Raw genomic sequence first — 16,660 nt, 5'->3', positions numbered from 1 at the left:
GGTAAAGGTACCCCTGACCGTTAGGTCCAGTCGCAGACGACTCTGGGGAATCTCCACAGGAGATTTCAGGAGTCTTAGCTTTTCGTAAAAGTGGAAAAATAGACTCAATGAGCTGAAAGGATGATGAGGTAACATAGGTGTGGAGGCAGACAGAAATTGGGGTAGCTTACCAAATGGAAATATTCACTCAGTATCTGAAGCTCCCACAGACTTTCCTTGATACATTAGCAGATATTGCAAATATGTTCTCAGTTTTTTCTCCACAATTTTGTGTACTAAGAATTTGTTGTTTTTGGGGTTTTTTAAAGTCGTACTTAAAGCTGAATTATTTATTTCAACTATTAGATTTCTCAGCTTGCTTTACAGTTAGATCCTATGCATGCTTTCTCAGAAGCTCCACTGTGTTCCATGGGACTTAAGTCCTGTGGATTGCAAACTATTTATTCAGATTACAGGCTAATAAAATATCTCAGCTTCAAACTTCAAAATAATACTTTACCAATAAGATAACGCCACATATTGGTAGGATAACTTGTAAAATCAATTTGTAAAATATATTTGGAAAATGTGTCATTCTTTTTAGCAAGTGATCTCCCCACACCCAACAGTTGTTTTCTAAGCCTGAATATTTTCAGGTCTTATAAGCAAGCCAAGACTATTTTCCTCTTCTTGGCTGCATAATTTAACTGCTGCTTGAGTGTGACAAAACCTTTTTTTAATTTTTGTTATTCTAAGAGAAAGTATGATGAAATATACTGTTGATAAAAACCTTCCCTTGGTACAATTTGTTTTAGTCTTATAAGGAACGGGGGGGGGGGGATTCCTATCTGAAGTTCATAAATCTATTGTGAGCACTGCAGTTTTTAACGGGCGCAGAGCTGAAATTTTACGTGGTTTTTGAAGAGTGCAAAAATCTCATTGTTGCAGTGGTGAGAAGAATGTGGTTCTTTCTTGTGTGGTGTGGGGAGCTGTTTGTTATAAGCACGTGGGGATTGGCCAGGCGCAGGCCTTCCAAGGGTGCAGGCCCAGGGGATGCAAAAATTGGGCCTCTCCATGCCTATACAGCTCCTTGCCAAGGGTGCAAAGGAGCCTAGGTACGCTTCTGGTTATAAGTAATAGACGCTTATGTTTGAAGATGGTTTGTAAGCTTATAGGCAGAGTGCAGCACCCTATCTCTCAACCCAGACTGAAGTGACTTGGCTGCTACCTACTTTTCACCTGTGCTCCATCATGATCACCAGAATATGCTGAGAGCACTTGCCTATTCGTAGCCTCAGCTCAGTGACCTGTTTCCACCTATGGAATACTCTGCTTTTCGCTGAGCTCATGCCTAAAATACTAGAGGAAACAAATACATGGTTTTAGTTTAACAGAAGAAGAAGAAGAAGAAGAAGAAGAAGAAGAAGAAGAAGAAGAAGACACAAAAAGAACGCCTATACCTGTAAATAAAAGCTAGAACTTACAGGTACAAAAAACCAATGCAATGTCTCAGTTTTAATATAAATTTGCATAGACTTTATTGTAGTTGCAGAAAAACTTTATTATAGTTTCTCTCCTGTATGCCTTGCATATACTGTAGGAATATTGCAGGTGAAGTGGATAGTTAATTTCACCAATGTGCATCTCCTGAAGACTCCGGAAACTAATACATGAGCATCATTTCAGTCCCATCAGCATCCTACATCTCTGCAACTGTTATAATAATAAAATACTGTAATGATAGTTTTATCCAGTGAGGTGTTTATCCAGTTTGTGATTGCCTATTGATGAAAGGGATGCCATAGGTCTTAGAAGATACAAATTGGTCAACATATTTCCTGGAAAATGTTTTGGGCCAGCAATTCTTCTGAATAGCTACAGTTTACTTTTTTAAAAAGTCTAGAGTTAATTCTGCAGATGGGAGTACCATGGAGAAGGACATGACTGCCTGCCTGAACAGGTGCACTCCACACTACAGCATTTTGTTGCAGATCTTGCTTTTTAATGCCATTTACTTGAACAACGCATGCTTGATGATGATATATTGCCAAGACCTGAAAATACATTGAAGTTGCTTATATAACAATTACATTGAACCTTGAGGTATAGGCAGCATCTGAAAGAAAGTACAGCTGTGTTCATGAAAGAGTTAACCAGAGATACTACCTACTGCTACATTCCAATGCGCCTGATGTTGGTGTCAGGGGAGGCAAGGATGGCATCTGAAGTGCTCTTTCCTTGCCTCTATCCGTGGATGGAGAAAGTAGTTCCATGCAAGCCAACATCAACTACTGCCTCGGCTCCTCCTGCTGATGGTATCCAAGGAAAAGACTCTGAAATTTGGTGTTTTGGGGTGAGGAAGGGTGCTGGAGGTTTGGGATTCAATTAATCGAGGAGTTGAGGGAGGCAGGAAGCCGTCCTCCCCACCTTCTGCTGTTTACCTCGTTAGTTAAAGGTAAAGGTAAAGGGACCCCTGACCATTAGGTCCAGTCGTGGCCGACTCTGGGGTTGCAGCGCTCATCTTGCTTTACTGGCCGAGGGAGCTGGCGTACAGCTTCCAGGGCATGTGGCCAGCATGACTAAGCCACTTCTGGCGAACCAGAGCAGCTCACGGAAATGCCGTTTACCTTCCCGCCGGAGCGGTACCTATTATCTACTTGCACTTTGACGTGCTTTTGAACTGCTAGGTTGGCAGGAGCAGGGACCGAACAAAGGGAGCTCACTCCGTCGCAGGGATTCGAACCGCCGACCCTAGGCTCTGTGGTTTAACCCACAGCGCCATCCGCGTCCCCTACCTCGTTAGTTACTTCACCCAATTTTCTTTCATTTGAATTAGACATTCATTTATGAAGAAATATATTCAGTGGTACCTCAGGTTAAGAACTTAATTCATTCCGAAGGTCCATTCTTAACCTGAAACTGTTCTTAACCTGAGGTACCACTTTAGCTAATGGGGTCTCCCACTGCCGCGTTTCTGTTCTCCTGCTGAAGCAAAGTTCTTAACCCGAGGTACTATTTCTGGGTTAGCGGAGTCTGTAACCTGAAACGTCTGTAACCTGAAGCATCTGTAATCTGAGGTACCACTGTAGTTCTTAAGAAAGTTGCAAAAGTTCTTTGTAACTTTCTTTATTCACTCTAAGCTGCTTGACCTTTAAAATGTTAAAGACAGCAAGGAACTTGAGCAAGCTTGTAAAATATATTTATCTGGATTCCTTTCTGCTGAAGATATTGTTGCTGGCTGGATTTTAGAATCCTTTGATCCTTCGTAGTGTACATGGCGAACAAGAACATAGTGTTACAATGAGATGATCTTATTCTACGCATCTTGAAGAAATAATGCCGCTTCTCCCCTGCATTGTGAGGGCAATGCATTTACTTGTCTTCATATTCATATAAGGAAAACAGTTGCATCACATCTATACTATGTTTGTTTGTTTGGTTGGTTGATTTATATACCACCCTTCATCAGAAGATCTCAAGGCAGTTCACATGATAAAAATACAGGATAACAACACAAAATAAATAGTTAAAACAAAAACAAAACAATACCACCCCCCACCCCCACAAACACATTTAAAAGGCCTGGTTGAAGAGGAATGTTTTTACTTGACACCTGAAGATGTGTAATGAAGGCGCCAGACGAACTTCCCTGGGGAGAGCATTCCAGAAACGGAGCCACCACAGAAAAGGCCCATTCTCATGTTGCCACCCCCCTAGCCCCCTCATAGAGGAGGCACACAAGGAAGGGCCTCAGATGATGATCACAGAGTCTGAGTTGGTTCATATAGAAAGAGGTGGGTTTTGAGGTATTGTGGTCCTGAGCTGTTTAAGGCTTTATAGGTCAAAACTAGCACTTTGAATTAGGCCCAGAAGCTAATTTGCAGCCAGTGCAGTCAGGCCCAGATCGTTGTAATATGCTCAAACCATCTTGCTGAATTCTGCACCAGCTGAAGTTTCCAAACCATCTTCAGAGCCAGCCGTATGTATAACTCACTGCAGTAATCTAACCTAGAGTTTACCAAAGCATAGATAACAGAAGATTGAGCAGCTCTTATTGTTTATTGTCTTTTGTGATACAGTCACTTTTATAAACTGAACCTCAGATCTTACGCACAGATTTTGTGTGCTCTTCCAGTGCACAGCGGCCACTACCAATTTCTTGCAGATCCAGTATTCTCTCGACAATAGCAAATAGCATGGCTAAGAATCATGAGAACATTTCATTGAGCAATGCTTCCCTGCCCCAGCCATTTTATTCCAGCCCTCATATGAACACATACTGCCACTGTGCCACTTTTAAGTATTATGCACAGTAATTGCAAGAAATGCAGTTTTTCCACTTCTTTTTCATGACATTTTTATTTTACTCTTTTATCAGTGGTGCCAACAAAGGCTTTTTCCATACTCCCAGTTCATGTCAAGCAGTCCTCATTTGTTGGCCTTATTGTGTGTGATGTCCTGAAATATCGTGTGGTGTACATTCTTGTATGAATAACATCACACATTCCTGTCATTTCTAATCAGCAGTAAGTCCTCTTGAATTTTGTGGGGCTTATGATCAGGTAAGTGAGGTTCTGATTGCAGCCTATGTCCTTATCTCTACCTGAATGTATTTTAATTTAGGAACACTCCAAGTGTGTGTGTGTGTGTGTGTGTGTGTGTGTGTGCGTGCCTGTGCGTGCGTATTCTTTATTATTTCTGTGACCAAGTCTTCATTTAACCCATTTTCTGTTGCAGTCATCGTTATCAAACAGCGATATCATCTTTGTGAAGCTGCATGCCCCTTGGGAAGTACTGGGGAAATATGCAGAACTTATGAATGTAAGAATGCCTTTCAGGTAGGTCTAGTTATATCTTTGGGCTTGCCATTCTGTTTTTTAAAGCTAATGTAAACCATGAAAGTGAAATGCAAATGATTGTTATTTTCTTTTTAATGGGCTACAATTTTGACTCAGTTTCAATTTTAAATTTAGGTGGTATATAGCAGTGCCACTATTTTCATGGGGGTGTTCTATCCTTAGGCCCTTTAACCCCTTCAATGCTGGAGCCCCCTGCATACTCGTGCCCTGCTGTTTTTTAAATGGACATTTCTTTGAAAACAATGGAAAATCGAGAAGATCCAGGTACGTACGGCAGCACAGAAAAGTGCATGCCTGTTGAACGTATCTGGCATATCCAACACCTGTAGCCTGCCAGTATGTATGCTGCCTTGCTAGAGGGGAAAAAATCACCTTAATACTTAAGCATCTACTACAAAGAAAAAGTTTTCAAATGAAGAAGATAAATACATTTCATGACTTTTACAAAAAAACAACAACAACCACAGAGCTAAAATATTGTATATTACAAAAAACAAAAAACAAAACCACAGAGCTAAAATATTGTATAATACTAATGGCCAAATTAACTTCAAAATGTCATTTAAGAAAATTTTGGTATATTTGGCTATATATGAACTTTAAATATATATAAACATGCATTTTAATGTATTTTTAAATCTTACACCTGCTTTATATTATATTGCTTAGAGAGAAAAAACTTAAAATAATGTTTGTTTGGCTTATACTAATTAACATATTCAAACAGCCTAACTCTTTTTTCACCTATATAGATTTACATTAGTGTAAGTCTGTAGAATGAAATGTTGGTGTTCTTAATTCGCGGAGTGTATACACTGAAAGAAAAATACGAGTTCAGAATTTGCTGAGCAATCACAATCTGACCAGCTTTCCCAGATTCTAAGCAACTCTTGATGTCTCCTTCAAGAGCTGTTATGAAAGTCTGCTCTTTTAGCTATTAACTCCCTCGCCAGAGCTTAACAAGTTGGAGAGATCAAAGCTATTTCAGTTTTCAAGATAAGGCACACTCTTCCGAAGTCGTCTTTATCCATATTTTAAATCTCAAAAGGAAAACTAAAATTTGTCAGACTGTACTATGATTATAAACACAATGCAGCTTGTCCAGGTGAGTGCAGTTTGCCACTTTCCAGGCTGTGCAAAGAAAATTGAAAATTTTGAGCCCCTCCTGTGACATCACAAAGGCCCCTCAAATGGATGAGTTATGGCCATGAGCTCTGTCCTGCCACACTGCATCTTTTCTCTTGCAAGGGGTTCTCCAAAACAAAAGCGTCCAGGTGCTTTCTGTTTGCTTTGAGGTCACAGGTTTCATTATTGAAAGCATGGTGGGCGCTCAATTTTGGGTAACATCTCATGGCACCCATAGCCAGGGCTCTTTAAACAGCCATTATGAACTTTCTCTGCCAATATATTTTCTTTATTACTGGTGCTGCTGCATTTTGTAAATTAAATACATTATTGCATATTAAGCAAATAAGAATCACCTTGCTGGATTTGACCAAAGTCTGTCGGATCCAGCATTCTGTTTCCAACAATGACCAGCCAGATAATTCTGGGCGAGATACCAAAAGGATACAAAAGTCATGGCTATAGCCTACTGCTCCCTCACCCCGCCAACTCTGCTACTTGAAAGTATACCAGTTCTGAACATGGAGGTTCTGCTTAGTTACCATGGGGCAATACCCTTAATGAGTTTGCCTAATCTTCTTAAAAAGATAAAAGTCACCTTGTATAGATGACCAAATGTGGGGATAACCATTGCATGGAGTGGATATATGGGAGTGTTCTCATTGATCTTCCTCCCGGCTTTTGCACATTGCTAGGCTCTTCTGCGTAGAGCCTATGAAACTACATTCCATGTAGAAGGGCTGGTAGTCATATGTAGTTTTGGCAAGACCTATGGTTATGATCCCAGCTCTCACCCCAAGAATTGATTATCTCTGCATTTGGATACCATACATATTATGGTAGGGAATTACATATTTTATGAATAAGTACTTCCTTTCGTTGACAAAAGACCAGAACTATCAAAAAGCATAAGCACTTCACTCCCTACACCAGTGGGGGTGGGGAAACACCTGTCCTCCCCCCAGATGTTGTTGGATTGCAACTCCCAACATCTTTGCCTTGTGTACTATTTGTACAATATTGTTAAAGCAGGATGGATATCAGGAAAGAGCCATTTTCAAATCAAATGTGCATTCTAGCCAACATAGCTTCACATTCGCACAGATAAAACAAATGCAAAAACTAACTTATATTTCATTTGACTAATAACCAGGGTGGGCAGACAGTAGAACTGGATCTACTGGTATGGCCAGGGTAGATCAGCAAGAATTTTGACCCCCAAGAGCAGCAACAAAATGACCACCTTCCTAGCTCTAAATTATAACTGCTGAAATGAAGATAGTTCAGAGTAACCAGGAATGGAATTTTTGTGTAGAAGGACCATGAGCTCTGTTTACTTCTGGTACTCAAGACTAATTCCTGGGTTCATATTTATCAAATCTAAGTATATGCCCTTTAAACCATGCTCCACTTGGTGTATCTTGGAGGTTCTGGTAAAAATTGAAGTAGATCCCACAAGCCTGAAGTCTGCCCACTCTTTTATCTAAGGGGAAAGCACTTACTAAACACATAACTAATGCTTCTGTACCACATGCATGCCACCTCCTAGAGAAGAACTGCATCACTGTCACTAACACTAGCATCACTTAGAGATGTGCTGCATGTAAAGTTATGGCAATTGCCCAGTGCCAGGGTTTGCCTAGCCTGAGTATTAATTGCTGTATGTTCCCCAGTTTGAAGCACATGCGGTTTATCAAATGCTGTCTTTAACCATTAAGTTATTGATGTTGAAATCACTGTGTTAAATTTATTTATATTTGCATTTGCCTCCCAAAAAGCTGCCATCAATTTCCAGGATCCTTTTGAAAGAAAAAAGGCCCCTCTCTTCATGCATGAACATAAATGGAAGAAAGAAGAGTAAGGGGAACAAAAAAGTGTTTCCTCAAGTTCCATCATACCTGACACTTTTGTGGGTTTCTGTGATGGTTCTGTCTGTTAATCTCTCTCTTTAGTTTCTTCCTCCACCTCTTACAGGCTTCTATCTTCAATCTCCTTTCCTTCCTTGCTAGTTCATACTGTAACTGACGATGGGTTTTCTTCTCGACTGGCTTCATTTTTGCTGTTCTTCCAGGAGAAAAATCTATTACCTGCATCGCCGGTACAAGTTCCTGAACAGGTTAGTGATGTTTTTCCTTCATCAGAAGAGGCTAGATGACCATGGTTGATGTAAAAGTTCAACCACAGAAGCCGAAGTGAAATAATCAACTGTTGTTTCTGCAAATACAGTAGTTACAATGATTTTTTTGTGTGGATAGTTGAATTGTTGTTGGCTTCAAGGCATTACTGTCATCTCATGGTTTGTTCTAACAGTAATGCCATCTCATGGTTTGTTCTAACATGTGTGTTCCACTTGAAAGGCTCTTAGGACCAAAGACACCATTTGCGCAATTGGAAAATTGAATTGAACAGATGTTTCGTTAGAGTAAAAAGCATGGGTATCCAATCCAGTCATACACACCATACATTTAAATCACATTTTATCCCCCCCCCCCCAAGAGTTTACCCCTCATATAGCTATAATTCTGAGCACCCTTAACAAACTACAGCTCTCAGGATTTTTTGGGGAAAATAATGTGCTTTAAATGTATGGTGTGTAGACAGCCCAGAACTCAGGAGTTTAGGGCACTTTAAACCCCAATGTGGTTGGAGGCCCCACAGCTTTTTGCCTTGTGAGAAAATATCCCCTTGGTACCTCTGCAAATGTATCTTGCATCTGGCAGCTCCCCCCACAGTTAGAGGATGAAAGGACCAGCAGATAAAAGCAGGGTGAATCTTTGAAACCAAACAAAAGCAGGCGGAATAACTATAGAAAATGTAACTAAGTGCAAGATAAAGCTCATAATGAAGGCCTCGTGAGCAGTCTGTTAACCATAAGCACACAAATCTTTCACAGTGATATGCATTAGGGAAGTAAATAATGATGGTTTTGTTCTCCATATTAATGAATCAGTAATCATCAGAACTTACTTCTTGTTATGTATCATAGCTTGACCTTAATGGGACTATTTTATATTTATATTTATTAATCTTGGGTGTATTGGGTTCCAGATTTCAAACTAACATTCCAGGGGGAGGTTTGAGAAATAGTTAGCTTAGAGAACAATTCAAAGGGCTTTTAACATTGTGTGAAGTAACTATGTTTTAACATAATAAAAGTGTCATGATTCCCATGGAAGTGTCTTGGGGGGTGGCGTTTTCAGACTTGGAGGAAGAGTGGGAGGAACTTGGGGAGTTAGACCTGGAGGACCCTGGGGAGTGTCCCAGTGGAATGGGGGGTAACAGATTCCAAACCCAAGAGATGTCTCTTCCCAAGGAGGGTCCTAACAAGTTAGGGCATGGAGATCTGCTTAGGCAAACTTTCAGAAGTGCCTCCCATTACCTCTTCTCCAGACACTTCCCCCGCAGCTGCCTTCCCCTGTTACAGCTGGGAATAAATCTGAATCTGAACTGGCATTCACCCCACCATAGCTGTCAACGGTTTCCTTTTTTTAAGGGAAATTCCCTTATTCCGAATAGGATTCCTCGCAAGAAAATGGAAAAGTTGACAGCCATGCACCCCACTTCTTTCTCCAACCTCACCTATTTAGCCCACAAGGATTGCCCATTTGCTTGCCCACCTACCATGCTAAATGCTGTGCCTACCCCATTCTTTAAAAGGAAGGTGCAGGGGGCATGTTACTTTTTAGTTCAGTGTTTTAGCTTGTGCTTAGCTAATGTAACTTCTCATGTAACCACAGATCCTTGCAACCTGTGGCTGCCTTATGCCTTATTTTCTAACCTGAAAATAAAAGGCTTTGACTCTGATTTCTTTGTAGGGAGGTTAGGCAAAATTGGCTGTATGAGTATTTGTTTTTATTTGTTTGCAGGGAAGTTAGATGACATTGCCTCAAAGCAAGTGTTACCTCACATTTCCTAGTGCATTTTCCTGTTATTTTTCCTTACTGCAAAAACCCAGTCTTTTGAGTAAGCAGGTTTGCACAAGGCCTTCAAATCAACTACAACTGTGCAGCCTGAATTGGCCAGTATGTGATTGAATTCCATCCCAAAATAGCGACAGTGTGATAAAAAAGATGACTATGGATGAGGTGAAAAGGCAATAGGTGGTCAGGCCTTCAAGGCAGCAACTCAGAGTGGCAGTGACAAGGCCAGACAGAGACTTCTCTACTTCTGATAACTAGTTTAAGCAGGATTAGATATGCTACCTAGGAACAACCAATCAAGGCAAGGTAATAGATACTAAAGCTTGAACAGTTACTAATGCAGGGACTAGCTTGCAATATAATAACACAATACCCAAACTAAATAAGAAATCCACTGTGCATGCCAGGGTGCCCCTAGTTCTTTGAATCCCAGCCATTGCATTTCTGTTTTACAATTAATAATGGAAATAGCTAGTTGGGCTTGGTTGTCACATTACTTGAAGCCCATAAATGGCTCACAGTTTGATCTTAGTCCCTGACCTAGTTTAGATCAGGCATGTGGAAGCTTCTTTGGAGCCTTATTCATCCTACTACATTATTCACCCTTTGATTACATGGATATCTAAAGCAAAACTATATTTTGTTTATTTGCTCCAGGTAAAGTAGGGTTGCCATATTTCAAAAAGTGAAAATCTAGACACAAAGCAAGCTTCTTAAATATATTTTTAAGGAAATTTGCAAAAAACGACACTGCTGACATGGGTTGTCTTTTGTAGTATGCATAGTGCGATCTTTGTCATGCAGCAGAACTTGCTTCAGCCAGCCCCATGCTAAATGAAGGCACCTGTAGTGCTTGAATGAAATATATAATAAGCTCAGGTCACTCCTTGCTTAGCATTGCTCACTCTGATGGGCATTAGCTGCCCAGGATCTGAGTCAGAGGGTTTTTGGCTCATGTAGGCAAATCGGTTTGTATGTACAGTGGTGCCCCGCAAGACGAATGCCTCGCAAGACGAAAAACTTGCTAGACGAAAGAGTTTTCCGTTTTTTGAGTCGTTCCGCAAGACGAATTTCCCTATGGGCTTGCTTCGCAAGACGAAACGTCTTGCGAGTTCTTGCGAGTTTGTTTCCTTTTTCTTAAAGCCGCTAAGCCGTTATAGCCGCTAAGCCGCTAAGCCGTTAATAGCCACTAAGCCGCTAATAGCCGCTAAGCCGCTAATAGCCGTGCTTCGCAAGACGAAAAAACCGCAAGACGAAGAGACTCGCGGAACGGATTAATTTCGTCTTGCGAGGCACCACTGTACATGTGGGAGTGCACAATTCTCCCTTTGTACCTACTTCTCCTTAAATTATTCAGTGAATGTTTTAGCTGAATATTCTTCAGCACATGAATATTGATTGGCACTACATGATAGGCTACAACGCCTGCAATCCCTGTTCACTGGCCATGTCTGCTGGGGTTGATGGAAGTTGCAGGCCACATTGACTAGGCCTGTCATAAGGTGTAGGACAGGCATAGGCAAACTCGGCCCTCCAGATGTTTTGGGACTACAACTCCCATCATCCCTGACCACTGGTCCTGTTAGCTAGGGATGATGGGAGTTGTAATCCCAAAACATCTGGAGGGCTGACTTTGCCTATGCCTGGTATAGAGCTCTCAGCCCAGGGTGCGACATTACCAAGCTGAATGTTTTCCCACTCCTACTCTACATGAAAAGTGCCATCAGCAGGGAACTGTCATTGCAGAACTGAGGTACTGGTGCGGGGGTGGGGTGGGATTCTACACGAGGATGCTGTTTTCAGTGACATCTCCATATCATGTAGTGAATATTTTTCTTTATTCATTTTCTTACTTATGTGTTCAGTTTCTTACCAGACTCACCTTCAACAGGAGGGGTTGCCTCATGTGGCTTCAGACCATGCCCTTATTAGAGCAATTTTACCAGGAAGTTAAGATGGTATTTTTAGCATCTTTAGCAGAACAATAGGAGATGTATGCAGCAAAGAACTTACCAGTGAATTGGTATTCTATGAATCATATGGAAGCAGTGGTGCTTTTTGCCCTATTACATCACACCTATTTGCTTCCTGGCACCAACACCATTTCCTGTAGAGATCGTATTGACACTAGGAACAGTGTCCCACAAAAGAACCAATACCAACAGTGCATACTGGGTTATGTTGACTTTATGACTCAACGAGTTTGTGCAGTCTCAGTTCTGGCCAAACTAGACATTACTCAGGAGTTTTGTAGTGGTTGGGGTGGGAGATGCATGACCTACCTTCCTGTTTTTCCCGTGTCCCATACCTATTGCCCTATAAAAGGCCTTTACTTTGATGCAAACAAAATATCAAACTAGAAAACACCTATGGCTGCTTTTCATTTAAAGTAGATATATCAGGAAACTATTCGCATACTTGCTATTTGCATATTGCCTTAAACACAAGCTGAAGACACAGATGGCCTTGTGCCAGATTCAGAATCGCTAAAGAAATCTCCATGTGGATACAACGCCTGTTTGTTTCCATTGCCATTATGTTGTCAGTCTTTGACTTCTGCTTGTTTCCACCTGTTGGAAAGGAGATTATTAAATCTAAGAACCGGCAGTGCTTCCAGCTCTTGCGGTGTATTATTTGTCTTCAGAGAGTCCATAAATTCTGCAGCGTATCAGGACAGTGTTGCTGAAACAAATTGACAGAGCAGCTTTTTAAAGGAGCACCCTCTGTGAGACATGAGTGGGTGGCAAATGGAAGCAAAACGATTAATTTCTCTAAAGTTCTGCTGCCAGAGCTTTCTACTGTGGTTTCTGAAATCCTCATGCTTAAGCATCCTTAGTATAGTTTTGGCAATTAAGGTGTAAATTTAGATTAAACCAGCTAAAAATGAAATTGGCAAGAGCTTATTTGGCCTTCATTGATATTTGCTGCATTGTAGCAAGTGCTTCTGTTCTGTCAGAAAGGACATTAGAGACAGGAGCGGCAGGAAAGACTGTTCTGTTGGCATCCTGCTTGTTCACAATAAGTCCCCTGGGTAGTATTTTGCGTGAAAGCAGACCTTCCTTCCTGGGCTAATAAAGGTTTAGGCTTTTGAGAAAGTTCCTTGGAGAAAACAATTCTCATGGTCCAAGTTCTCTATTTCAATTCCCAGGAATCAGTTACCACTTCCTTGCCACAATCTCCAAAGCCCTGAGCTTCTGATTCGAATTTTAGGGTGGTATGAAGAGAGGCATTTCACAGGTGCCCCTGCCTTTGGTCCAGCACACAAGGGGAACCTCTTATTCCCTTCCCCTCAGTTCTCAATGTGTTTGGTGAGGTGAATAAGTGCTTTACGGCCTTGAGAGGTTGGTCCACGGAATCCTCTTTTGCTATCTGTAGTGAATCAAACAGGACTAAGCTAATCTGATAGTGAGCACTCTGATTTTGTAGATCACACGCAATTAAAACTAATTGGTTCTACTGTACTTTATACAATTCTGTTCTTGAAACTGCTTTAAAGCATTTTCACTTTTCTTTTCAACCAAAAGTGTTCCCAGAACAGCATATAGATCAATTAAAAAACACGACGCAACAAACACTTTCTGAAAAATCCTTGTATGTAACTTCCCCATAAACTTGTGTTGTCCATACGAGTATGATTGTATGTATAAAGAAAGTATCCGCCTCGGTTTTAACGTTTAGCTTTATGTTTCCTTTTGTCTTGCCTTTCACGTGCTACAGAATCGAGAAACAATTAAGCAGGTTTCGAGGATGGTTACCTAGAAAGCCAATGAGGTTGGACAAGGAAAGGCTGCCAGACCTGGAGGAGAATGACTGCTACACTGCCCCATTCAGTCAGCAAAGAATCCATCAGTGAGTGTTGTAAGGAAGACAAATTTTGAGATGAACTAACACTGCTACAGTTTATTTTGGGGATAGCAGCATATTAGTAAGGATGGACCCCTACTGAACAGCTTGAAATTTTGCTCAAATGCTGCAGTTGCGGCCCTTTGCATCATTTCCTCTGGCTGACCGGGTGAGGCAGAGCCCTGTGGTAGGGGCCTCTGATGGACCCATTTGAACTTGGGTTGAGGTGGGCAGTTCACCTCTCCGCCCAGCCATGGGAATTCACGAACGGCTGGCTGCATGTGCACGCTGCTGCCAGGTAGGATGCGAACACAAGGGGCCACAACCACTGGCCCCCCTAGAAAGGGGTAAGCAGCCATTGAAGTGATTGCAGCCATTTCATCATTTCCTCAAGACTTCATTTTCTAGTTGACAAATTAAAAGGGATATTGATGTGTTACATGAATGCACCACAGCTTGAAATAGTTTATTATTATTTTTTTAATTCATTTCATTTTGTCCTGCTTTTCTGCATGAAATGTGCTCTTAACTGTGTAGAAACATAACAACAATTCCTATGCAATTATAAAAACAATAAAATGGCATAAAAATAATTAAAACAGCAGCAGACTTGAGGATGCTTTTAAAGTTCAGATAAGAATAATAATAATTTTATTATTTACACCCCACCCATCTGGGTTTGCATCACAGTCAAAATCTGTATTTTGTACTGCATCCCTAAACCAACTATTTAAGACGCAAACTTAATGTAACTATTAGCATTGCCCAAACAGCATTTAAAAATCAATCTGTCTTCCTGTTGTATATGCACAAAGTCTGTTTACATGAACAGATAATGCTTATATGGAATTCTTTTTATATGGATGGAATTATCTGAAAATCTTGATGTTGAGCTTTTCTCCTCCCCCCCCCCCATTCCCATCTCACTCCTTAATCTGAATGAGAATTTCCCCCAATACAATCCTTCCATATTATGTTAATCATCATCATCACTGTATAGCTAAAAACATTAGGAAGAACTTTCTGACTGCAAGAGCTGTTTGACAGTAGAATGAACTCCCTTGGGAGGTGATGGACTCTCCTTCCTTGGAGGATTTTAAGCAGAGGTTGGATTGAGATTCCTGCATCCCAAGGAGTTGGGGTAGATGACCCTTGGGATCCCTTCCAACTCTATAATTCTATGTCTATATATAGTAATGAAGGGACAAAAAACAACTGTAACACTAGATTGAGTTTTTAATTACCGTATTTTTCGCCCTATAGGACGCACTTTTCCCCCTCCAAAAATGAAGGGGAAATGTGTGTGTGTCCTATGGGGCGAATGCAGGCTTCAGGAAGCTCTGCGCAACCCTCGGGAGACCGGCTCCGAGGGTTGCGCAGAGCTGCCTGCAGTCCCGGGCTCAGCGCACTTCTCCCCATCGCCAGCCCCACAAGCTCGGGGGACAGTGGGGAGGCGGAGCGCACCTTCCCGCTGTTCCCCGACCTGGTTCTTCCAGCCCCGCACCTGGGGGGGAAATAAATCTTTTTTTCTTTATTTCCCCCCAAAGAAACTAGGTGCGTCCTATGGGCCGGTGCGTCCTATGGGGCGCAAAATACGGTACTTTATCCCTGGAAGTTTTAGGAGTGCATGTGACTTTAGGAATGCTAATAACTAATAACAGAAAATGAAGGTGGCGTGGTTTGTTTTGTAGTAGAATTTGTGGTACATTTATTGCATATGGCATTAGATCCTTCAATGGGAATTATAAGGGAAAAGATTTCCTTACAAATAGGTGGCCAGTGCATGAGACTGGGATCTGTGTATTTTTAAACTGCTCGTCTCAAGGCTCACCTCTTCAGGCCAAACAAGACATAATGCTTCCTACACAACAGTGTGAGTGATTTTTAAAAGTAAATTGCAGGCACCTTTGCTTTGATCCAGATTGGGCCCCATGTGCCTGCTATTTGTATTGCGGAAGCTCCAGATTTACCTTTTAAAACCACTTATGCAATTGTTAGTTGTGTGAATGGCCTGTCATCATGACCCTTAATGACCTTGCAATAAAGGCCAAAATCTACTCTTGTCCATCTGGAGACCTTCCTGTAAATCAAGGAGTTGTTGCGTGGACTTTTATGAAAGGGTAACATTACATTTGGCCTCAAGCTAAAGTTTGCAACCTGGAAAGTTTCCAACAGAGAATGTATCAAAAGAAATTAATTGGCTGGCTGGCTTTCAGCTGCAGTCCTGTTAGTTCAAGGCTATTCTTTAGATGACAGTTTGGTGCATTGCCTTTATTCTGCCTTGTTAAGCCACTGCAAGAACATTTTTAAATTTCCAAGTTTCCAGTTTTACTCATCTCTTAGGAAGTGCATAGTAACAATGTTATTGCTTCATTTTTAAAACTGAGTGCAATTAAAATAAATCCCCTGTCATTCAAAATACATTATCTGACTTTTGGATGTTTCACTGTATCCCTTGCATAAACATTGTTTATGTTGCACCAGTCATCTGAGAGTCCTCCATGGCACCCAGGAAGTGAGGTTGTACCCTAACCCCAAGGTAGGATTAATAATTTTCATGTGGCTACTGTCATGTCTGAGCAGAAGGTCCCAGATTCAGTCCCTAGCATCTCCACAGGTAGCAACAGATGATGGGACAGTTCTCTCTGCTAGAGTTGTTGCCAGTCTGAGTGGGCAATACTGGGCAAAATGGAAAGGTAGCTTGACCTGGAATAATGCAGCTCATTAAATTCCATAATTGTTGCATTTGACCACAGCCTTGGACAGGCAGAGGTCCAGTTTGATCTACCAACTTGTGAAGTCTGCTTTACTGAAGCTTATTTACTTCTATTGAGATTGAACTCCACAGGACCGGCCCACCCGTGACGCAGCTGCCCCAGGCAGCAGGATTCATAGTGGCAGCAGAAACTGTGTATACATTTATCCCCCAGCCCT

General features: G+C 41.4%; 1 protein-coding gene across 2 annotated transcripts in view; it reads left to right on the top strand.

The window, feature by feature from the left end:
• Nucleotides 1-16,660, top strand: part of ANO4 (anoctamin 4) — a 142,350-nt gene that overhangs the window by 89,106 nt on the left and 36,584 nt on the right. For both annotated transcript variants that reach the window (XM_081024212.1, XM_081024213.1), the window contains 4 exons: nt 4,717-4,817; nt 5,001-5,102; nt 8,035-8,079; nt 13,601-13,732. In XM_081024212.1, the coding sequence (XP_080880338.1) occupies nt 4,717-4,817; nt 5,001-5,102; nt 8,035-8,079; nt 13,601-13,732 (380 nt within the window). The remainder of the gene's footprint in view (nt 1-4,716; nt 4,818-5,000; nt 5,103-8,034; nt 8,080-13,600; nt 13,733-16,660) is intronic.

This window comes from Podarcis pityusensis (genome assembly GCF_964106645.2).
Source record: "Podarcis pityusensis genome assembly, chromosome: 10".
Taxonomy (NCBI): domain Eukaryota; kingdom Metazoa; phylum Chordata; class Lepidosauria; order Squamata; family Lacertidae; genus Podarcis; species Podarcis pityusensis.
Note: the sequence above shows the minus strand (reverse complement) of the source record. Positions and strands in the feature narration are given on the sequence as shown.